Below are 24,265 nucleotides of genomic sequence, written 5' to 3' on the forward strand. Positions count from 1 at the left end.
ATCCACAGAACCGTGACAAAATCCCCTCCATTGATTGATGTTTAACATTTTGGCCAGGTGACCAGATGTTGAAATAACCAGTCTAATCAATATTGCTCCTTGCTCTTGTTCTGATGAGGTTATATTACTGTAACAGAAGTAAGATTTCCAGCTCAGCCTTGAGTCTCATGTCAAATAAAATAACACTAAAGTCAGGCCCCTCCCTTGATTCTCATAGACAGCCAAAATGTTTGTACAAGCTTTTTTTTCATTGCTGCATGCACATAAGTGTGCACATACTGTATGTGTGTCTTTATGACTGTGTGCTGAAGGTCTGTATATCAGCACTAATCTGGGTGTGGGCTTGGAGATAAGTAACAGCCATTGTGTCAGATAAAGCTGGGGGAATTTTAGCAACACTGAAAAATAGTTTTTGCACATGCATGCATTTTTTTTATTGCATGCATGCTCATGTGTGTGTGTTGAAGCAGGTCAGATGTGATGTCTTGTCATTTTCGTGTCAGGCCAGGGTCAATCTACTTCTCTTTCTAGCTCAGGGAGTTACGGCCCAGCCACTTGTGACTTCCACATCTGAGCTTGCCCCTGCCCCTCTGCTCCCAGAACACGCCTCCTTTGTCTTCCCCACCCTTTTTTCTCTGGTTTTTCCTTCGCTGAGAGTTGGAAACATGCTGCAAGCCAACAGACAGGGCAGAGGCTGACAGACACACACATACCCTCAGAGTCATTTTCAGCCATCATGGGCCAGATTTTGAGTTGGATCCGAGGCCCACGGGAGACCCCGGCACTGCAGGAGGTGGCGGTGGAGGAGCAGGTGTGTGCAAATCTGTGTGGGTGTGTGTGCTTTGTGTCATGGTATGTACTGAACAACTTATCCACAAGTATCCATGTGCGTTTTGTTCTCTTAGTTCACTTAGTCTAGTTTGTACTGCAAGTTTAAGAAAAGACGTAACAAGGGAAACGTGCACTAGGAGGAAAACTGTCTCAGCTCCAATCCAAGTCCGACCTCTTGCTCTCTTGCTGGAATGTGTGAGGGTCAGCCTCTGTGAGTTCTCTCTGTGTGTGTGTTTTGTAGTGAGATATTAAACCAATGCTGGGACAAGGCCTGCATTGAGTTCTACCAGCTGCTACAAGGAATAAACCACCGGGAAACTTTTTCATAGGTGTATGATTGTGTGCTGAGAATATCCTAATTTTGTTTTCATAAAACAACAACGTAATGTTTGGGTTTTCACAGGACAGGTATTTGATTTTTCTGTCCCACCCAAATAGCATTCTCCTGTGATAATCTGCAGCAGCACAGTGAGCGGTCTGAGGGTGTGTGGTTGGAACAAGCCAAAGTGTTCTTGCACAATTTAAAATTGCATAAACTGTAGGTCATATCAGTAGCCTCTGCATCATTATCTTCTCCTGTGTTTTTTATGTGACAGGTCTACACAGGTCTAATTTGTTATCTGTGTTAGTTTGCCCTGAGTCACTTCACGTGTTAAAGGTATAGCAGTGTGTCCTGGGAGGAGGACTGTGCAAAGATACACCTTCACATTTTAGTTTTTAGGTCCGAATTTTCAGCTTTGGGGTCTCATTTATAAAAATGTGTGTAGGGGCCATACTAAAAGTGTACGTGCAGCCAAAAGCCAAAAATGTTTGACCATGCGTAAGCACACCTGTAAGCAATGTTCCCTTTCACAGATCACCTGGAATTATGTGCACATGAATCAGCCTCTTATCCCGCCATGTACACGCCCATTTTAAAACCATAAATAGTCAATGCAAAGCACCCCATGAATGCTAATCTGCATATTAATGAGCCTGGCATGTGGTTGTCCTGTCGTTATGGTACCTCATGATGACAGGTGAGGAAAGAGTCAAGAAACCCAACTACTCAGACACCGAGATAGACACACTTGTAGGGGAGGTGGAGGCCTGGGAAGCCACGTTATTTGGTGGCCATAGCAGCGGGATCACTGATACAAAGAAGCAGTGTGAGTGGCAGCATGTTGCTGCTGCTGTCAGCTCGGTGGGACAGATCGGATAGTGGCAGAACTTAAGAAAAGTGGTCCGATCTAAAGGTACACGAGGTCTATGGAGATAAAATACTATCAAAAATGTTACAAATGCGTGTTTAACGTTTTGTCTGTAACAAGCGATTTGTGTGTGTGTGTGTGTCATGAGGATCACAAAATGCGTGCTGTGCAATCTGCACATAAAACACATTTTACAAATGCTTAAAATCGATTTTTTTGTGTGCAGTTCTTTAGAAAGTACGTACACATTGTTACCTACGTGTAGGTGCATCGTTATCTGCTTTATACGCGCAGATTGCGCAGCACGCATTTGTGATCCTCATGACACACACAAATCGCTTGTTACAGACAAAACGTTAAACACGCATTTGTAACATTTTTGATGGTATTTTATCTCCATAGACGTCCTTCTACTCCTTTACCAACGTGGCTTTAATTTATGTTGCTTGAGTATCTAAGGGTGTTTTACTTGGATGTGTTTTGTGTGTACACCACGCATATAAATGAGATCCCTGGCTTGGAGCAGTCTGCTTCCCCCCACAAGTCACTATCAGTGTCACAACCATCATTGACTGACAGGAAATGGCTGCAGGGAAAACATATCTTGGCTGTAAATACAAAGATAAGGAGACAATAACACTTGAGCCTTTGTCCAGCTTCCTCACTGGCACACATCCGTTATGAGCTGAGTGGATGTTGCTCACATCTGTATGGTCATCTGACACCCCAGCCTGTGCACGGTGATGCAGTGGATAGCTACAGTATTTCAATACTGCAGAGGATTTATAAGTTTTAATTTAAACACTGTACTACAGCATTATTCAAAAACCACACAAACATCTGTTCGGTATCTCTGTGAACAGTAGCACTCTTTGACACTTAGATTGTTGGCAGTGATGTAAAAACCATCTGAATACTTTACTGAAATAACAGTCGACACCATGTAAAAATACCCAGTTACAATAAGTAGGCATCATATAATCAGGATGTTAAGAAGTACATAGGTACTGTCAGCAAAATGTACCTGAAGTATTATAACTAAAAGTATCATTAAGGGGCTAGACCAGCCTCTTTAACGGTTACACATTATATTATTTGCTAATTTTTGTTACTGCATTAACGTGTGCTACAGCTAATTCATACAGAAGGAATGAAGCTAATTTTCCCGATGAAGTGTACACAAGTCTGTTGGCCTGTATCACTAAACTGGGTTCCTCAGTACAGAGCAGTGTGCAGACATGAGACTTTACTGACTCATTTGCTGGAGTCTGATGTCAGGCACATCCTCTGGTGTCGTGTCAGGAACTGACAAATCAATACTTGAATTTCCCTCTTTTAGCTTTTGTAATAAATGACTGGGTTGCTTAGTAGGAACCTGTGACACTTACAGTTTATTGACATCATGCCACACACTGTCTGCGTGTCAAAAATAGTCTTTCATCTTGATTTTAAGCCAGAAACTGCAGGTGCCAAGTCTGTTTTAAGTAGGCCAAAGGCAGGAGGGAATCAGCTGTATTGATGAGATAAACCCTCAGGTGTGTGTGTGTGTGCGCGTGCACACAGAGAGAGAGAGAGAGAGAAAGTGAACATGTTGGATCCTGTATATATCCTGGAAGCCTAAATACACATTTTTGTTGACACACATCCTGCACAGCTAAATATTTCCCCTCCATGTTTTTAAATGTCGGTGTTTATCCCCTCAGCAGGCTGTGGGTGTTTTTTCCAGTGTTCACTGAGACATGTGTTGTCAGAGTTCTCACTTGAGTTGGGCCACCGATCCAAACGTTGCTCACAGGGTTTTGTCACGTCAGTTTTATCAGAGTGACACTGAGAGTCTCCAGACCTGTGGGCTCACCCGAGAATGTGCTTCACTGAGGCCTTGTTGTTCAGCACCACACTCTGTGTGTGTTTGTCCTGCTGTCTATTTACCTTTGCTGTATGTGAGAAAACGTTGATGCTCGCAGTCGCGTGATGTTTGTCCCAACAAGAATGGATCGGTGATGAGGACCCAGCAGTGTCCTTAGATTCTTGGGATGACTTCACATGACCACATGAAAGTGGAAAGCTGAAGCTGGTGATGACATGTTAGTGAGGTGGTGATTTATTACGAGCTCATTTTCAAACTTTGAGTCCCAACTTTGTGTCTTATTTTGTCACTTTGAGGCTTGTTATGTAAATGTAAGACAGACCTAAGATAATGTATACAGACTGGGAAAGCAGAGGACGAGCCACAGGTGGACATAGTGACTCTGTTTTTATGTAGCTATAAGACATTTTTATGTTTTAATTTTTGTGACCATTGTAAGTAAGAATGGTGCTTCAGTCATTTCTAAACATAAATAACAGTGACAGCAGTTTAAACTCTCATATCTCAGATTTCTGGCCGACATATCATTTACACTGTCATTACATTTTCTGCCAGGGATGATTAGGATTAGGTTTTGTGGATTTGGCAGTTAATCCTCCAGATAAACAAAAGTACACAAGCAACTACAGAAAAAATGATGGTGGTGTCTCAGCCATTGTCTCCTGGTATGTGTTTGTAAAAAGCATTATATGGGCAGCTTTATAAGATGCAGACTTCACATAAGCCTGAACTTTAAAACGATAGGACATGAACATATTGAAGATGGAGATATTTATTGTTCTATAGCGACTTAGCTATAGAACAGGGGTTTTCAACCAGTGGTCCACAGCCCCCCTAATGGTCTGTGAAGGCATAGCAGGTGGTCCCTAGCCATGCATTCAATAATGTAGTTTCCCTGTGCTGCTTCATGCATTCAATAATGTAGTTTCCCTGTGGTCCTCAGGCTGCTTTAGTCAAAAGTCAAAGCAAGATTAAACAGGATTAAAGGTGCAGTGTGTAGGATCTAAAAGGATTTATTAGCAGGAGTGGGGTATAGTATGTATAGTTATGTTTTCATCAATGTGTAGTAGCATTTACTTTAGCTTAGAATGAGCTACATAGAAGTGGGTCCCAGTTGCCATGTTGAGCCACCAGTTTTTTTTATTTTTATAGTAGCCCAGAATGGAAAAACCATACACTGACTCTAGAGCCTAACTGTTGTGTTTTCACCTGAAGTAGCTGAGGCTGAGACAAGAACATCTAAAGCTACTGTAGGTCTGATTCATTGATTTGATCGTCTGTGAGGGGTCAGGAGAACTCGCACCCATACGTGAACAGCTTTGATAAAGTTGAAAAGGGTGAACATGTTAGCAGACTGTTGTCTAATAGCACATCCAGCAGACATTAATGCTAGTACTTATTTGGAACCATCTCTTAGGTCACCTGATACATCCAAGTCCAATATTCACCCTAGTTTTTGCTCTGGTTTGGTCCAATGTCCACACCAGCTCCTAGTTGCTAAAATTGTCTGCTTGCTGTGATGCTGTCCACAGTTTATATAGTTGAGTCTTCAAAGTTTGTTTGGTCACAGACTTGTTTGCTGATCTGTGAGGTTGTTGCTGTCAGTCACCGCTTTCCCAACACACTTTGCAGTCTATAACGATCAGGAACGCGTTCTTCAGATCGACTTCCAGTGCAGGTTTAATCCATGTCACTGTAAAGGAGCATTTGTCCGGTTTGTCGAGTTGTTCTGGGTGTTCCTCTCCTCTACATTTTTCCCAGTTGTTTCTGCACACGCACTGCACACATTGACAACAGGTTTTTCATTTACAGGCTTTAGTTCACACACCCTTTATCCCTTTGTCTCCCAGTTGTACCAGTATGTCTCCAATGTAAAATGGAGATCACCTCCCAGTATAAGTGTACACCATCATCCCTGTGCCTTCCCGCAGGCTGAGTTTACAGCCTCCCGTGATGAGTGAACTCATCCACCCTCTTCATGGGTGGCTCTGCTTTATCTCATTAGTTGTCATGAAAAATGAACTGTTACCACCGGTCACCAAGTAAAGCAACTGGATCCAGTACAAGTATGCAAGGTTTCTTTTGGAAACATGCACAGTCTCTCTGTCACAGACATAAACACTCAGGAGACACAAAAGCTGAGGACAGGCATTGCTACAATAAGTTTGTGAAGTCATTTGGGGCGACGCTGTTAAAGAAGATTTAGTTTGTAATGTTCCACAACAGACACAAAGTTTCTGCCAGGGAGATGCCAGGGCAACAAGTACTCCTTATTTGAATGATGTAAGATTGAAGCTATTTAGACACAAGGATGACCGTTTCAGTTGAAACAAATAGCGGATGCTCATACCTGAGCTCCCTATATCTTTATTCAAGGTGGTAATTCTTGTGTGTCTTTAATCATCGTCTTTGACTAATGAGTCTATTCATGTTCACATCAAGAAGACAAACGTTCTTGTAACAAAAGTTCATTATGAGTTAATATAAAAGTGAACGTGTGTCTGCTGTTTACAAATTTTCAGAAATGACAATAAAATGTCATTCTCAGTTAAATCCAGTTCAGATATACAAGATATACAAAGCAGCATAAACCAACAGATTGATACATACAGACAGTGGTTTCAGATGACTCACTGCAACACAATCCTCCATTCATTTTCACTTAAGTGCTATGAGCGGGTTTTCACACAAGGTGGTGGTGTTTTCCAAAGCCCTGGATTTTAAAAACATTTTCTGGTGTGAGGAACTTTATCTGTGTAGCCTTAACATCAACTTGGCCTGTAACTATGTGCAGAGAAAGGAAGGGTTGTACTGCCAGGTTTTTCTACAATCCTTAAGTCTGGTGTGAGGAACTTTATCTGTGTAGTCTGAACATCAACTTGGCCTGTAACTGTGTGCAGAGAAAGGAAGGGTTGCACTGCCAGGTTTTTCTACAATCCTTAAAGCGAGCAGACACTGTAAGACCTTTATTCATCGTATACGCCGTGTTACCTCACACTATACTGTACAAAACATAATGGGAACAGTGAGAATCCACAGTCTGCGGCAGCTGTCCTAAGACCACTAGGTATCTACTCATGCAGGTTGCTACTTGTCATGTAATTGTTTCTTTCAAGTAATATTTAATGTATGTAATCTGCATTGTAAGTTTATATCTATATATGCATATATAGATATACCATAAATGTGCTATATAAATACACTTGTCTTGCCTAGATGTTTCAATTAGCTTTGTCCATGTACAGTTTATAAATGTGTATATAGTCCATGGCCTGGTTTCATTGGATTCTGTCTAAAAAATGTGGTATCTCATCAGCACCATGTTGTTGTCTTTGGATTCATGCCAGTGCAATGAACAAACTTCAGACTGTGGATCTGCAGCACAGCTGGCCAGATTTCTGACACGCTAGACATTCATCTGAGCAGCCAGGAGGCAGATTGTTGGTCGTTCGGGCAATCAATCGGGCACCGTGACCCTGCTCACACTGTATGTGAAACGACAACTCTAAATGTAGTCAGTCGCAACTGAATTGGGTCTAAATTCAGGCCGATTCAATGCAGTGTCTGCTCAGCTCTGACTGCTGCCCAGAAGCTGTGTTTCCTGTTCCCTTTGTCCAGGGGCTGCTCTGAAGTTGTGTGAACATGGCTGAACCAATTTGTTTACAGTCACTTCCTTCCAGCTTGGTCTTTTTTTTTTAGTTTCCAGCTTTTCTTTTTCTCTTCTCTGTCTGTCTTTGGGTGTGGTTTGCTCTGCATGTGATGACCCCTCCTCTTTTGTTTCAACTTCATGCGTGTACACACACACACACACACGCTCTCTGCAGTTTAGATTCCTAAGCAGTGAGTTTACTGTATAAAACACACCCAGATGCTGCCAAACAACACTGGTGCAGCAAATCCACTTCTGCCTCATAACTTGTTCATTCTTCAACTCTGCCTTCCCAAAGAGTTAACAGCAACACCCCTCCTCCCAATCCACCCCAGAGTCTCTCTCAAGCTGACTGCTTGACTTTTCCTGGCAGGCGGGCAGCAGTGGGTGGGTCTTTCTGTGGCTGACTGTCCAATCTGTCTCGGCCTGCTCTGCTGCCCTGTGGCGGGGAGGAGGAGGAGGAGCCTGAGCAGCACGGACTTGTTGTGCCTCCTCTGAGCAGGAGGAACAGCAGGTTTTTCACGGCTAGGCGTGTGTCTCTGTGTGAGTTTACATGTTGTGTATGAGTGTGTGCTTGTTATACACTGGATTAAAGTGTTTCCTCAGTGGTAGTCTCCTGTGAACCGGCCTCAAGAGAGCATCTCGGTAACATAGAGCAGTGCATAGAGAGAATACGCAGTCAGACCTATGGTATGTATCTGGAATGCGCACTTGGTCTTTTGTAAAATGTATGCAAGGGTTTCCTGTTTGACTGTGTGTCAGGCTGTTGTGTGGCAGAGCTGTGGTTATGATCAGGCAGTTGGAGGCTCATCTTTCTAACGCTGGCATTGAACAGCAGTTCACTTTTCCGCGTGTGTGAGCAGCAGTGAGTGGCTGTCATGTGTCAAACTGAGGAACATTAAAGATTTCATGTTACTGTTACTTTTAGGGACCCCAAGAGCAGTTGTTACTAAGGTAACGACACATAAACAATTAACATTACTTGTAAACCGAGGGATACAGCGTGTTCCACTGAGCTGCTTGAAACAAAACTAGATCCTCTAAGTTTATCCAGATGAAAGAAAGAAGCGTGTGAACTTGTGCACCCGATGCACAAATACAGCCAAACACAAGATCAGTGCTTGTAAATGTCCTGTCTGAGTTAAGAGACAACTAACTTTGCATTCCTGTGGATCTTTAGTTGCATCCAAGTTGGTTTGCAACAGAAAGCTGAAATGGAGCAAGGAAAATAACAATAATGCAAATATCCCAGAGTAAAATGAAAGTCAGGAAACACTGTGCATGGTTGTCTTGCTCTTGTCTGTCTTTGATGTGACAATAAAATGTATTACTCTGTGTACTTTGATGTGACAATAAAATGTATTACTCGGTGTACAGATCACCTGCAGTACTACAGTAGGTTTGATCAATGATAATCGATCCTTTGTTTACTCAGCTTGTCGGTTTGTTCGTAGACTCTTCCCCTCATCCTCGTGCAGCTCTGCTTTGAAACTGCAGTCCTACAACAGCAGTTAGCTCCACTGCTACCTTTGCACTTCTGCTCTGGTAACCCCGACTGCAGTGTCGTCATTTCCACCTCTGAGCTGAGGTGATCCCCATTATCACTGCTGACCATTTACACAAGTTGCCAGTGCTATTTTTAAAGACGTGGCAGCAGCTAGCTAAGAAGCCATTTCCAGTGACATTCACATGCCTTTTTTTTTTTTTTGGGTGGGGCCCATCATTAGTCATCAGTTTTTTTTTAGCAGGGCTCAGCTACAGTACTGCTTTAAACGCTCCTGTTTGTTAAGGCCTGGATATGCTGCATTGTTTCCTCAGTTTTTGGTGTGTCATGCTACTGTACTGGTTCCTTCTATACATTTGTCCTAAGTCTGTAGCGGCATTGTACTCGGAGAAGAACAGAACAAGCACTCAAACAGTTTCTGTCAGAGGATGATGTGTCACATTGAATGAATGCCAATTATGCTGCCATTGCCCTGCTGCACTATCAGTGGTGTTCCAAGTAATGTGACTGAAACGCTTTAGCCCTAACAATCCGTGTCTATTTTGGCCACACTTACTTGGGTTTCAGCCGGCCGTGTGCCCAGCTTTCCCAGAGTGCACATGATGTTGATGAAGTCAGCGTCCTGCTACGTCAGTCAGTGAAGTCTTCACTGTTTACAGCTGAAGTAGCTCCAGTTCTGTGCTTCTGTCTCTGTGTAGTCTTTGTGTGTGTGCGTGCTTGGCAGGTGTCTTATCACAAGAAATGCATTCAAACACCAGCCCGAGTTTTCTCCAGAGTGTGTTTTGTGGGCCTTTGTCTCAGTCGTACACAGGTGTTCACTCTTGGCTTTGATAAAGATCAAAGATATAAAGATAGTCATCGCTGCTTTTAGAACAGAATCACTCTGGCTTTCACATCCAGTGTTTGCTGTGTTAGTATTACTGTGTCCACCACTGAAACTAATGATCATATGTTTCATTGTACTGTTGGTGTCTTTGAGCCCCTGAATGAACTTGAAATGCATGGTCACTTAAAAAATACAGTATGTGCATATATGTGAAGTTGTGATGGTGTTTGTATGTAGTGCTGTGTTTCAGCTCACAACTGTGCTGACTGATTCGTTGACTGATTCACTGTCTGTCAGCTGTGAAATATTTCTCTTATGAAACAGATACATGGCAACTATGGACTCCATGTCCTGCCCAGATAAAATTTCTACCAGCTGTATGCAGTTTCCATGGTTTGCACACTTTTATTTTATCTGTGTACAGGGTTGGTCAGAATAACAGCAACACCTTAGAATGTCGTACTGTCACAATGCAAACTACAAAGGTTATTGCAATACTGAATTAGTTGGCACAGCTTAACAAATATCTAATAGTCTCATAAAGGTGCAGGGTTTCATATAGGATGCACTGATATTGAAAATTGTGTGTTACTTTATCCACGTCATACATGGTGGATAAAGCAGAGGTTTATCCACCATGTAACTGTTGGCTGTGGAAGAAAAGTCCTGTATATTTCATGTGTAGAGAGCCAAACAAAAGCAAGCACAACAGCCTGTGTTTCAGCAGCATTTTTCCCTAGTGAGGTTTGGTTTTTGTGCAAAGCTAAAATATGACTCGGGGATTTACAAAGATTACAGCTACAAGGAACCTACTGTATAAGCTTCATTGTTGGGACTGGTTAGCAAAATGGCAAAGGTATCAACATTTGTCAAGTAATGTCAGTCAGTACTGTGTGTCTGCCTCTGTGATCAGATAGCTCCTGCTTTAAATGTATATGTTATGAATTTGTTTGAGATTATATTTTATTCAAAGTTTTTTTTATGGCTGCACACTAACACTGAAGATCTTTGTCGGTTTGTACAGTATAGATTTTTATAGAAAAATATTTCTGTGCCCCTCAAATGAAGTTAACAAATTAGTACTGTTTTGGCATTGGTACCAAAACCCATGTGTTGTATTGGCACTATATTTCAATAATGAAAAATCGTTTGCTCCTGGCAGGTGTAGCTGGTAAATGGTAACAGAGTAATTTTGTTGTTGTTAGTAACAACAACAGTAGGTGGAGTTCTTAATTTGTTGTGTAGCACAGTAGATAACCAGTTACCTGTTTCAGCTTTTCTGGAAAGATTAGCTCAAATAAATAAAAATAAGAAACGGAGTGAGGCTCACCTGGAGGTTGGGAAAGATGCAGCAGTGGGTGAAGTAACTAAATCAAATCAAATCAAATTTTATTTGTGTAGCACCAAATCATAGCAAAAGTCATCTCAGGACACTTTACAAAGTAAGGTCTAGACCTTACTGTTATCACTATTATTACATAGGGAAAACCCAACAAATCCCCTTTGAGCAGCACTTGGCAACAGTGGGGAGGAAAAACTCCATTTAACAGAAGAAACCTCCAGCAGACCCCAGTTCTTGGTGGGCCTTTTTTAGGGAACTATTGGGACATCCTGATAGTAAAGAGTTACAGTAGTCCAGCCTGGAAGTAACAAATGCATGGACCAGTTTTCATCAAAAATGACTCCAAGGTTCCTCACAGTAATACTGGAGGCGAGAGCTATGTCATCTAGAGTAACTATATGATTAGACTACAGATTTCTAACATTTTCAGGCTCAAGCACAATGACTTCAGTTTTGTCAGAGTTTAGAAGTCAGAAGCTTGAAGTTTGACCAGCTGATCTGATTCATTTGGCTTCATAGACAAATATAACTGAGTATCATCTGCATAGCAATGGAAATTTATGCTGTGCTTCCTGATAATATTGCCTAAAGGGAGCATGTATAAAGTGAAGAGAATTGGAACTAACACTTACTTAAAAAAAAAAGCATAAAACTTTACGAACATTAAAAAAAAAACCACCCAGTTGTCTATTAGAAAACAACAACACGAGCAGAATAAGTACACAGGGAACGCCGTGACTAACTTCAGTCTGCGTGGAAGATTCATCTTTAACATGAGCAAAAGGAGTTTGAACCAACTTAGTGCAGTTCCTTTAGTCCCAATAACATGTTCAAGTCTCTCTAGTAAGATGCTGTGATCAATGGTGTCAAAAGCAGCACTGAGATCTAAGAGGACAAGTATGGAGACAAGTCCTTTGTCTGAGGCTAGGAGAAGATCATTGGTGACTTTCACCAATGCGGTTTCTGTACTATGATGGACTCTAAATCCTGACTGAAAATCCTCAAACAAATCATTCTTGTGCAAGTGGTCACATAACTGCTTTGCAACAGCTTTTTCAAGTATTTTGTAAATAAATCGACCAATTTTTTCTCTAATAGTTGTGATTTTATTTGTAAAGAAGCTCATGAAGTCATTGCTGCTGAGATCTAAGGGAATGTTAAGCTCAACAGCACTGTGGCTCTTTGTCAGCCTGGCTACAGTGCTGAAAAGAAACCTGGGGTTGTTCTTATTTTCCTCAATCAGTGATGAACAAAATGCGGTTCTGGCACTATGAATGGCTTTCTTATATGTTATTAAACTATCTTTCCAGGCTATGATTATTTTATTTGTACTAAGCACTAAATCAGACAGAGAGTCTGAGAATTCACTTAAACACTCTGAATAAAGAGCAGGTGGATGATATACAATAACAAACAGAACAGGCTTTTGAGTTTTCCAGTTTGGGTGTGAGAGACTCAGGGTGAGACTTTCAAATGAGTTATAACTATGTTTAGGTTTAGAGTTGATTAATAGGCTCAGCCTGTGCTTCGAGGGATGTGACAGTTACTGTGACTAGGTGGAGTGGATTCATTTAAGCTGACATATTCTTCCTGCTGTAACCATGTTTCAGTAAGACACAATAAGTCAATGTGATGTTCACTTATCAAATCATTCACCAACAGAGATTTAGATGAGAGAGGACTAACTAACTAGGACCACTAGAATCCATTCTTTAATACTCCTCAGCATCACTTGTGCCAAACATGCTGCACTTTAAGGTGCTTTTGATGAAAGCGTTAATCAGAATGGCGTAATGTGCAAGCATGGATGGACAAGCAGAAGCTGTTAAGCAGAAGCTGAGAGCAGTCTGCTGTAGAGGAGAAAAAAAACAGTACTGTGGAGTCACAGCAGGCAGAAAGCTTGCAAAGTGCGTGTCAGGTGAGCACAGGTCAGTCTGGAGACATATCAAACCTCTGCTTTAGTTTTAGACATTCAACAAAAACGGGTTAAGTTACATGTTTCAGCATTTAAGAATGGCAGATATTACCTTTTGCTTTATCTAATCACCCAAGAGACATTCTTGTGTCACTCTTTGGCATGTTTACAGATTACTGATCATTTTTATCATAATCTGGCTCCGACAGTTTTAGACATCTTGTAAACTTGCTAACGAGTTGAACTATATAGTCCCCTTCCTGTATGAAATGCCTTGCACCGATTATCTTCACAGGAGTAAAAATAAGCTGCCCGTTTGTTTGCCCGTTTCTCTGGTTTTTCTGCGTGGTTTACTGTATGTGCCGTCCAACCTGTTTTTGTTACAATAGCATCACAGAAACACAGTGAAGGCAGGGCAGCGGTGGACTTGTCTTGGTTCTGATGTCAGGCTGAGGGGAGACTTTTGCTTCAAAATACGTCTTAAAAAGGCAAATGCATGTCGATGTGTGCAGAAAACCTGTTCAGACCTCTAGTAGGACCCGGTAGTTTGTGTGTGAATGGCTGTGGGCTGTGTTATTTTACCTTGAGAACAGCAAGGTAGCACATTCCTGTCTCACACCTCTATGGTTTTAATCTGTTTGTTTTGTGGACTATTCTCATATGACTAAAAGGCAAATGAGTCACCAGATCCTCTTGGCCAACCTCCTTTTGATCAAAGGACTGACACTTTTAATTCAACTGACTCATTTAAGTTTGTATTTTAACACCAGAGAGCTCCAAATGTAGCGATGCTGTGGTCTTAGAGAGCTTTGGGTTTGCTATTACAGTATGTGCATTTCTGTATGAAAAAGTAGAGTGCTGTAATGATGTCATTCGTTTGGTCAGTGAGAAGTGATTTATCTCTGAAACATTTTAGACAAGGCAACACTGAAGTTACCGCAATCCCTCTAATCAAATAAAATTAAGGCTGCTTTTTTTCAGTTTCTTTAAATTATATCAATGTTGTACTCAAGTCCAAGTATCAGACCTCAGTACTACTCTGAGAGCTTTGCCAGTAGTCACTGTATTACACTGAAGCTTGAAATGTTTCAGTTTTTAGTGAAATTGTAAAGATAAATCGATACAAGAGACAGATTTATATCTGCATTGGTTGAAAACCACAGATTCGAGCCAAACAAGTTTAAATAACTGTCTAAAATCAAACAGTCCCAGTTAAAGCTGGTGTTGTACTTGGACTACATTATTTTCAGAGCTGTTCCTAATATTCTGACCCTCTCATGTATGTATCTGGGGAAGACAAAAATATAGACACCTCTGAATATAACGTAGTCCAGTACATCAATAATAAACTTATAATGGAATGTATACATTTATGACAATTTCACCAGGAAATGAAACATTTTGCGCTTCATAAACACAGATGTTAAGGTGGTAGTGGCCACCAGCACCTCGCTGTATCTTGTTGTATCTCATTTATTTAAAAAAACAACTTACTTTGCTGGGTGCAGTAACCTATAACAAAAACGGCGACTTTAGGCTGATTGTGTTACCTTTGGGTAGAGTCAGGCGAGCTGTTTCCAATGTTTGTTCTAAGCTAAGCGGCTAACACATCTGACACATTGAGCCTTACCAGCATGTTGTAGCACTATGCCTCCTTTTCTTTCAACCATTGAAGTTTTCTTTGGTAACTTAGCAACGGATACAGGCGGCCGAAATGAATTTCCTCCGCAGGGCGGCCGGGTGCACCCTTAGAGATAGGGTGAGGAGCTCGGTCACCTGGGAGGAGCTCAGAGTAGAACCACTGCTCCTCCACATCAAGAGGAGCCAGCTGAGGTGGCTCGGGCATCTGTTTCGGATGCCTCCTGGGTGCCTTCCTAGGGAGGTGTTCCGGGCATGTCCCACCGGGAGGAGGCCCCAGGGAAGACCCAGGACACGCTGGAGGGACTATGTCTCTCGGCTGTCCTGGGAACGCCTTGGCATTCCCCCGGAGGAGCTGGAGGAAGTGTCTGGAGAGAGGGAAGTCTGGGCATCTTTGCTTAGACTGCTGCCCCCGCGACCCGGTCCCAGATAAGCGGAGGAAAATGGATGGATGGATGGACTTAGCAACAGTCAGTATTTACTGCAGTGACAGGAGCAACATGACTTCCTCTATAGCAGGGGGATGCCCTGGCAACTTGTGACCTCACAGCCTCCTCGGTGCCACTTCCTCTTTCTAAAGAGCATTATGTTGACTCTTCCAGCAGTCAGTATATTTTGGTAATATTAGTTCTAAACAGAAAAATCTGTTGGAAGGGAGGAAACGGTGATGTTGCACTGGCAGGGATCATGGTCTTAGCTGAAAGAAAAAGACTTTTTTTTATAGTTAATTTCAGTGGTTTTCTCATTCCTTCTCCCATTACATTCATCACTTCTATACAGTTTAAAGGTAAAAAACAAAGTCATGTATCTCTGTTTAGAGTGAGTTTTTAAATAAATATTGAGGGTTTGAGGTAAAGCTTAGCCCCCAGTCCTGGTATCTGATTCACATGCGCTAACCATGAGCTTAGCTGTGACTTTGTGTTAAATGCAACACCAGTGTGTGAGGCAATCAGTGAGAGTCCTGGGCTGCAACAGCTCCTACGTCAGAGGTCCCAGAGTGCAGAGTGTTCTGAGTGGTGCTGTTTCCTATGTTTTACTGTTGTTTTTATGGCCTATTGCAAAAAAAAATAATAATAATCGGAGTCCTTGTAATGTTCTGAGCATCCAGTGTGTGTCTTTCCTATTTTGCACATGTACCTTTGTGTCAGCAGGTGCAGATGTATGAAGGACCAAAAGACAAAACGGATCTTTAGCATGACCAGTGAACTTTTGTAGATAAACAGAAAACAGCACCAGCTACAAAAGCTCAAATCTTACCAAGAGGAAATCTACGTGCAGGGGCAGCTCAGATATCTGTGTCATATCCTGCACGTGTAGCGTGAAGTATAGCTGACGCCCTTAGCTGTGAAGTCAGAGGTGCACCTCGCCAGCTGTTTGATGTGAATATTGTTCTGTGATGTCAGCTGTAGAGCAACTAGTGTATCATCCATTTGTTGTTACTGTTGTCAGTTGCTGAGGCAACCACAGACAATAAGACTCAGGCTGCTTTCTGCAAATAGCAGTCACACCCTTTACCTGGTTGGAATGTAGTACTTCAATCCACCACCTCTGACTGAACTACATGTGTTTGCAGCAGTACATGACTGCACTGTAACTGATGTGTATGGCAGGTTTTTCCAGCCTCTCTCTTTCCCCCCGTCTCCACCTCTGTCTTAAAAATAAAAAACATTTTAAAGCATTTGTGACATCATCGATCCAGGATTGAGATGCATGGAATGTTACTCAGTGTGAATCTTGAAATAATTTCGATGATTTGTGTAACTTTTGTCCCTCTGCTTGTCTGTTTCTCTCTGCAGTCGCAGCCGAGCCGGGACCCACCCAAACCGTCAGCTCCGGCCTCCACTGGGGAGCCCAAGGTACTGAACACTCCTCTATGAACCATTTAACCTTGTCTCTCCACTGTTTCTCTTCAAAGAAGCTCGTTTGTTCCTTCCTGTGTTGGACTGACCCCCATGACCACTCCACTGTTCTCCAGAATGTGTGTATTTGTTACTTGCTATCTGTTCCAGCAGTGTGAAGCTTCATTTATTTTTTTTTAATAGCTACAGTATTTTTAAGGTGAGTGAGGGAATGGCTTTAGCTGTGTCCTCTGAGCAGTAGCACACACCAAAGAAAACTTTCCTCTTCCTTCCATTTAAGTCCAAGAGAGGAAACACCCTGTTTCTTAGCCAGTGGGAAGTCGTTTAACCCCTTAATGCTGTTAGTGATGTTAAATAGGAGCTCAGGCAAGTTCAGATTTGTAGGTGCATTTTAAGGGTCTCGATTCTCAATAGCATTTTTTTCTCCTCAGTCCTCTATTAATGAGAGTCTCAAGAACACAGGAGGTCCACTGCCTGATTGGCTTTCACTATTCCCATTTACTTCTTAAACTCCACACAACATTTTGACAAAAGAAACCAACAGTGCTGGCGTACTCGACCCTTAACACATGTGCTTAGACATCATCTATTTTTGGTGTCTGGCCTGCAGAGAAAGGCTTTGGTGGGATAGTTGAACTATAAGCTGGCTGTGTGCAGAAAACAGTGCAATAAGAACAATATTAAAAATAGTAGTGGATTATAATGTGAAAGATGTATGTTTTAAACTTACAGAGTTGCTAAACACCTGTATTCCTCAGTCAGTAGCCTTCAGTTATAAGTGACTCTTAGCAGTTGACCTTGACCTCCACTGACCCCAGCTGACCTTTTCATACCTCCTGGCTGACTTCACTACACTGGGGTACATAGTGGGGGTTTGTATTTCAGAGGCAGTGTATAAGATTAGTGCAGTGCTACATGTACATAGTGTTGTAACTCATTATGCAAAAGAAATACATGGCTATGTATGGTACATTAGTATAGGCATCCCCCCCCCAATTTGCATCGTATTCAGAACCTATGAATCAGATGAACTATCGCCTTTGCTTTCATTTTAAAGGGGTATTCGAACAATGTAATACTTGCATACAGTTGGAAGATTTAAAAGAGACAAACGAACGGTGCAGGTCAGAGCAAAAGAGGCCAAGATATCCTGACTTTAGTGTCTCGTGTTGCCCAGGCTCTTAAAAACTGTTTCCTACATTTCCCATCATGCAACCAATTTCATAATTTCTTTTGACCTTCCCTGCCTGGCAAACACCCATACATTTCACAATGCCCCTAATTTGTAACATTAGCTTTCAGCTATACATCTGTTGTGTACAAGCCCAAGTTGTGGGACTCTGATGACATCACAGTGAGGTCTTCAGGGTCCCTCCATAGCTTAGGTCTCTCCAGTTCCACCAGAGACTTTATACAACTATTTAAACAGGTAGAGTAATACTCCAAATGATGAGTAAACTGATGTTTGTGTAAAATTTGTCTCCTTTAACGATCTCTGTAAGATTAATTTGTCATGAAGCAATAAAATCAGTAGAGGTTGCCACAAGCATACACAGGCAGTGCCCATATCTTCTGACTTGGTAATAAAGGAAGATGATTGACTCAACACCTGGTGCATTGCAGAAGGCATACTCAGGATCTGCCATGGCTACGAAGCCTGGCGCTACAGGAGGAGGTGCTTCAGCTGGGACAGCCGGAAAAGAGGCACCTAAAGACAAACCCGAGGTAGATGGACTCTGGATACCTGAATCAAAGCCGAGGGGGCTTTGGGCTGTTTGGTGTGATGTAATGTGAACCACTGCTTCCTTCTTACGGGCAGCTCTCGTTTGCTGGTATCATCTTCTTTTCATCTGGCAAAACATCTTTTACTTCTCTGTGTGCGTTGTCTCTTGAACACTCATTGTGTCACATGAATGAACTTTCATATCATCAGGCTTGTGGCGCTGACTTCATCAGTAACACCCTCATGAGTTTCTCTGGACACATCCTCTTTGGTCTGTAGACTAACACTACGCTGTCAGGTGCTACTCTTATTGACCTGTCATCTGCTGGGGCTACTGTTGTTGATATGACATCAGCAGAGGTGAGGGACAGTCCTAAAGGGATGTCAAAGGTAATGATGGCATCATGGCCAAGGCGCTGGGTGGTACTGGTTGGTGCCTTTTCTTGCTTTAACCCACTATTTAACTAGAAGCGCTGTGTTTTTACATTATGCTGCCTGTTTTCCCTTCAGGTTTTTAGATTGGTTGTATACCAACTGGGCAGATGCAGATACTTGACACTCTATCTTAATAACTAATACTTCACTTTGATTCTTATATTAACTTTGTTTTTCGTGGAGGTTGTGCTGCTGTCATTGTGAACACAGACTGCTGTTGCTTTGCATGTGCTTGTGGGAAACCACAACATGCATGATTCCTGTGTCAGCTGCTTAACAGCACAGTTTTAAATAAAACTACCAAATTCACATCATCCACGTGGTTTTCACATGTTAGCTTATTGTGTTGCTTAATGTCTAGTAGTGTCTGGGCCTGTTGAATAAGGTTTTAAAATGTTTTCACAGTGTAAATGTAAACAGAATATCAGTGTAAAAACTAGAAAATGGTCAGCAATATTGAAAAGTACCTAATGTTGGTTTTAAATTAAAGCATGAAAAGCACCAGGTTCCTGCCGTCCTGACTTTCATTTGCTCATTTGGGTATATTACTGAGCGTGTACAGTGGACCTGTACTTTGACTTCAGATGCACTTGGCCTATAATACATTCAAATTCACTGTATTTTAGAGTTCCACTGCTCCAGCTGGAAATGTGTCTGTGCAGGGGAAGAAGGAAGAAGCTAAACCGACACAAGTGAAGGTTAGACAATCCCAAACCAACCAGGGTGGAGGCTGTCTGATGGTTTTGTCCTCTTTATTTTGGTAACAGTATTGTATTAATGAATATGATTGAAGATCCTTATGCTGTTTGTTTCTTCTCCGTGTTGGACTGAAGAGACAACTAATATGCTTCAGGGCCAGCAGGGACTTTTGATTCTTGTCCACTCAGAAAAATGTATTGGTGTTTGAGAAATGATTAAACCCCATGTTCTTCCTATGTTGACATTATCATTATTAGAGGATTGGCCTGGCAGCTTTGATTAGAGCTTGTCCAGCACCAGAATTTAAACCTAAACTGATCAACAGTTTGATTAGTCTCAGTTACCCTTGTGTTTTTGAATAATCCTTTGGCTGCATGTTTGCAGACTGCACCTACATCCCAGGTCAAAGTCACAGCTAAAGCTCCACCTCCTGGCACTGGAGCTGGAGCAGCCGCTAGCGCAGCAGCAACCACGGCGGTGACCAAACCTAAAGAGTCACCCAAAGACACGGCCAAGGTAGACTCGACTGACAGAGGAGTGTCAGACTCTTTAATGCCTCCTTGATACATGACCTTTATGATGCTTTACACGTCTTCTTAATACATCTGCTGCTTTTATCTGTCATCCTTGTGTTTCTGAGTAATCATTTGGATACATGTTTGTAGACTGCACCTGTGTCTCAACATAAATCCTCAGCTACAGCTCCACCTCCTGCCACTGGAGCAGCTGCAGCCACAGCCGTGTCCAAACCTAAAGAGTCACCCAAAGACACGGCCAAGGTAGACTCGACTGACAGCTTTCCAGACCCCTCATGACACACAACTTCCATGACGCCTGACATGTCTCTTCTCAATATGCCTGCTGCTTTAGAAGCACTGTGTATCAGCCACCCTTGTATTTTTGAATAATCCTTTGGCTGCGTGTTTGCAGACTGCACCTGCCTCCCAAGTCAAAGCCACAGCTACAGCTCCACCTCCTGCCACTGGAGCAGCTGCAGCCACAGCCGTGTCCAAACCTAAAGAGTCACCCAAAGACACGGCCAAGGTAGACTCGACTGACAGAGGCCTTTCAGACTCTTTAATACCTCCTTGATACATGACCTTCATGATGCTTTACACATCTTCTTAATACATCTGCTGCTTTTATCTGTCATCCTTGTGTTTCTGAGTAATCCTTTGGCTGCGTGTTTGCAGACTGCACCTGCCTCCCAAGTCAAAGCCACAGCTATAGCCCCCCCTGGCCCGGCCAGCCGCTGCTGTGTCTAAACCTAAAGAGTCACCTAAAGACACGGCCAAGGTAGACTCGGCTGACAGAGGCCTTTCAGACCCTTTACCACCTCTGTGACTCTCCCTTTGGCTGTACCTTTTGAGGCTTTCTTTGGTCATTTCTTTTTTCTGCATCATCTTCTTTGTGTTTCAGATTCTTCATCAGGCTTTGTTAAAGTCCTTACCCAGAAACATTCAGACAGTTGTTTTTGGCATTTCTTTCTCTGGGAGCTTCTATGAAAAATTTTGCCTTTTCTCTCTGGGAGATGACCGATCGAGGAGCATACTTTTGTTCTTTACTCTGCAGCTCTTTGCACAGCATGCCTAAGCTTGTTATTGTATTTGCTCATAGTGCACACTTGTCCACCTGCAACAGCACACTGAAATCTGAGTTAACCAAAGGAAACAAATGAAGAGGAGAGGCTTGCTGTATGTTGTCACTAGTTTTGCAGCACAGCACACTCTGTGACACTTCTAAATGAATGCGGGTCATCGGGTTGGTGGAGATTTTCTTCTGCTGAAGCTGGTTCCTGCCATCCTGACTTTCATTTGTTCATTTGGGTATATTACTGAGCGTGTACAGTGGACCTGTATTTTGACTTGAGATGCACTTGGCCTATAATACATTCAAATTCACTGTATTTTAGAGTTCCACTGCTGCCACAACAGTCAAGGCTGAAGTGCCTAAAGCTGATCCTACTAAAACACAAAAGCCTGCTGCAGCAGCCACAGCTGCAGCTGGAAATGTGTCTGTGCAGGGGAAGAAGGAAGAAGCTAAACCGACACAAGCGAAGGTTAGACGATCCCAAACCAACCAGGGTGGAGGCTGTCTGATGGTTTTGTCCTGTTTATTGTATTAATGAATATGATTGAAGATCCTCATGCTGTTTCTTGTTTCTTCTCCGTGTTGGACTGAAGAGACAACTAATATGCTTCAGGCCCTGCAGGGACTTTTTGATTCTTGTCCACTCAGAAAAATGTATTGATGTTTGAGAAATGATTAAACCCCATGTTCTTCCTATGTTGACATTATCATTATTTGATTAGAGCTTGTCAGTTCTGTAATGATCCAAACAGGTTTGTTGTGTTGCATGTTTAATGGTTACTGATTCTGGGTCTGCTTTGCAGGTGCAGGCAGTGATTCCTTCCACAGCAGCCAAAGGAGCTAAAGAGGTAAAGACTTAGTGAAGCAGTATGGGTTCTGCTTTGAAAAACATGTTGCATGCTCCAGTATGCTGAGTCTTGTTGCATGCGCAGGCACCTGCAGCAGATCCATTTGATGACCTGGCCAGCAGTTTACCATCAGCTGATTCTGTCAGACCCCAAGAACCTATATACACTGGACCAGAGGTCACAGAGGTACAGCAAAGCCACAGTGCGCTTGTATAACAGCATGTGATTGCACTGAACTGATGCACGGCTCTGCTGTGACTAACTGTGTACGTTGCATGTGTCACAGCATGTCATCACCCCTGAGGTGGGTTACAAGTGTGGAGAGAGAGAAGACACACTGCCGCCAGGTTACCGATTTACAGATAAGGTCAGTTCTCCCCAGTGTGCTCGTCATAACCATTTCTTCTGATTCACTCGTTTGTTTTGTTTAACCGCCGGCAGAATGTGTTTAACCTTACTAACAGATCTCACAATAGTTCAGTGCTGTGAACACTGCAAGCAAAACTCCATCTACTTTGTCCAGATGGAGATGAGCAGGGCTGAATATCAACCCACAATATCTTTGTTTTGGTACCAGCTAAAATGTGTTTGCACTGTGTCAAAACCTGCCAGATGCTGAAAGTACCCTGTGTTGGGTCAGGCTCATCTTCTGATCAGAATACTGTAGTTCCAGATTTAAATAAAACATTTATTTAAGCAGCTTTTTTTCCTGTACAAACACTTTAACTTAACATTTGAATCTCTATTTTTTTTTTTTTTAGGCTCCGGTTCCTGCCGAGGTTAAACCTAAGGACGTTCCTGTAAGTGAACATTTCACAACTCACATTTAGTGAGGTCACAACCTCAGCAACTCATTCTTTGTAAATGTTTTTCAACATGTGTAAGCAAATGATTCTGCACTGAGATTACACCTACAGGAAGCACTGTTTCTACTGTACGGTTCGCTGGTTCCTCTAGAGTGGGGAATGTTGCGCTGCACTTGTGGGTGTTGTCTGAGCAAATCGCACAGCAACCACCTTTTCTCATTGAGCTCTTGGCTCTTGTCCGACCAAACCTCATATAAATATGTGTGCACGAGCACATAGACAAAGACACTCTCACACATCTGTTAGACATTTTTATATCCACCCATATGTGGGTTATTACTTACTCACCCTCGGCACACCCACATAACGTAGCTCGCTCCTGCTTTGTCATCATATCTTACAAGATGGTTCTGTGTCGATGGTTCTGTGTCTCTTGATTTGTTTCCACCCAGACACTTTGTTCCACTGTGAGTTTTGTGTTGTTAGTTGTTGAGTCTATGAAACATCTAATAAATCACAATAGTTTTATGCGTCAGATGTGTCCTAAGGAGGTTTATTGTTGATTTTTTTTGGTCTCCACAGAAGGTCAAGGGTGTGTCTGTTCTTTTCCTTGTTTCTACATGCACTTTGGTTTTCATTTCTTTGCCTTCCTATTTGCCTTTTAACTTGGTCAGACATGCCCTCTAGTGGAGGATCAGGAGGAGGACATGGCTATAGAGGAGCATAGTTAGTTTTAAATAGAAAAACCTGGTGTGTCACTGACTGGTCTGTTTTCCTTCTCAGAAACCAATGACCGAAGACCAGGCCATGGATTCTCTATCAGATGATTTCCTCACATTTTCTGATCCAGCTGCATCTAAGAAGGACGAGGTCAGACTCTTCATGCATGTAGCTCTCGGCTGCTTGTCAGTCCTCAACCTTTACACACCTGTGCCCTCTAGACAAAAGTCCATATTTAAAACTCACAGTCTGGCATGTCTGTTGTAGACAGTATTAGCCCTTGATGTGCGCTCAGACTCGTGTATAAAATTGAAGGCCTAGCTTTAGTTTTTTTAAGTCATCTAACAAATTCAATTTTTTTTTTTCCTCTATATGAAATAAATAGAAGAAGGTCCATGATGACAGTGTCCGTGCCTCTTCTGCTGGTCCTGCTAACTTTGCATCACTTCCTGTAAAGGTAAAGTACAACTTTAAGGTGTGTGATATCATTATACCAGCACCAGGCTGAAGGAGCCAAACTGTGTGAAGGTGAAGGAGCTGCAGCAGTTGGCTGTGTGTCCTGTGTGTCCTCCTGTTGATAAGAAAGCCAAGCTGGAGAAGGTCCCAGATAAAGTCAAACTATAAATGATGGATTAAATGATAAATTCCTCTCCTGTTCTCTCCTCAGGATGACTCCATGTCTCTGGATGCTCTCGATATGCTTGGTGACACACTTCCAGCAGACAAACCAAAACCCGAAGCTCCCAAACTCAGACCTGAAGACATTGTTTCTGTAAGAGAACAACCAGCTGCATCTCCTTTTTGTCATGCTTTGACAGCCTTT

General features: G+C 42.4%; 1 protein-coding gene across 26 annotated transcripts in view; it reads left to right on the forward strand.

Annotated features, from left to right (window-relative positions):
- The window catches only part of cast (calpastatin), a 35,317-nt gene that overhangs the window by 4,265 nt on the left and 6,787 nt on the right, over positions 1-24,265 (forward strand). For 2 of the 26 annotated variants that reach the window (XM_020592737.1, XM_020592739.1), the window contains exons 2-16: positions 532-811; positions 16,559-16,618; positions 18,245-18,346; positions 19,406-19,477; positions 19,863-19,994; positions 20,144-20,257; positions 20,409-20,522; positions 21,391-21,537; positions 21,872-21,916; positions 22,001-22,102; positions 22,203-22,283; positions 22,678-22,716; positions 23,506-23,592; positions 23,828-23,899; positions 24,110-24,214. In XM_020592737.1, the coding sequence (XP_020448393.1) occupies positions 737-811; positions 16,559-16,618; positions 18,245-18,346; positions 19,406-19,477; positions 19,863-19,994; positions 20,144-20,257; positions 20,409-20,522; positions 21,391-21,537; positions 21,872-21,916; positions 22,001-22,102; positions 22,203-22,283; positions 22,678-22,716; positions 23,506-23,592; positions 23,828-23,899; positions 24,110-24,214 (1,347 nt within the window). In that variant the 5' untranslated portion in view covers positions 532-736. Of the gene's footprint in view, positions 1-531; positions 812-1,936; positions 2,067-8,035; positions 8,228-16,558; positions 16,619-18,244; positions 18,347-19,405; positions 19,478-19,862; positions 19,995-20,143; positions 20,258-20,408; positions 20,523-20,724; positions 20,775-21,390; positions 21,538-21,871; positions 21,917-22,000; positions 22,103-22,202; positions 22,284-22,677; positions 22,717-23,505; positions 23,593-23,827; positions 23,900-24,109; positions 24,215-24,265 lie in introns of those variants that run through there. The other 24 variants (XM_020592740.1, XM_020592741.1, XM_020592748.1 and 21 more) reach the window with 21 other exon arrangements.

This window comes from Monopterus albus, unplaced genomic scaffold, assembly GCF_001952655.1.
Source record: "Monopterus albus unplaced genomic scaffold, M_albus_1.0 scaffold18.1, whole genome shotgun sequence".
Classification (NCBI taxonomy): domain Eukaryota; kingdom Metazoa; phylum Chordata; class Actinopteri; order Synbranchiformes; family Synbranchidae; genus Monopterus; species Monopterus albus.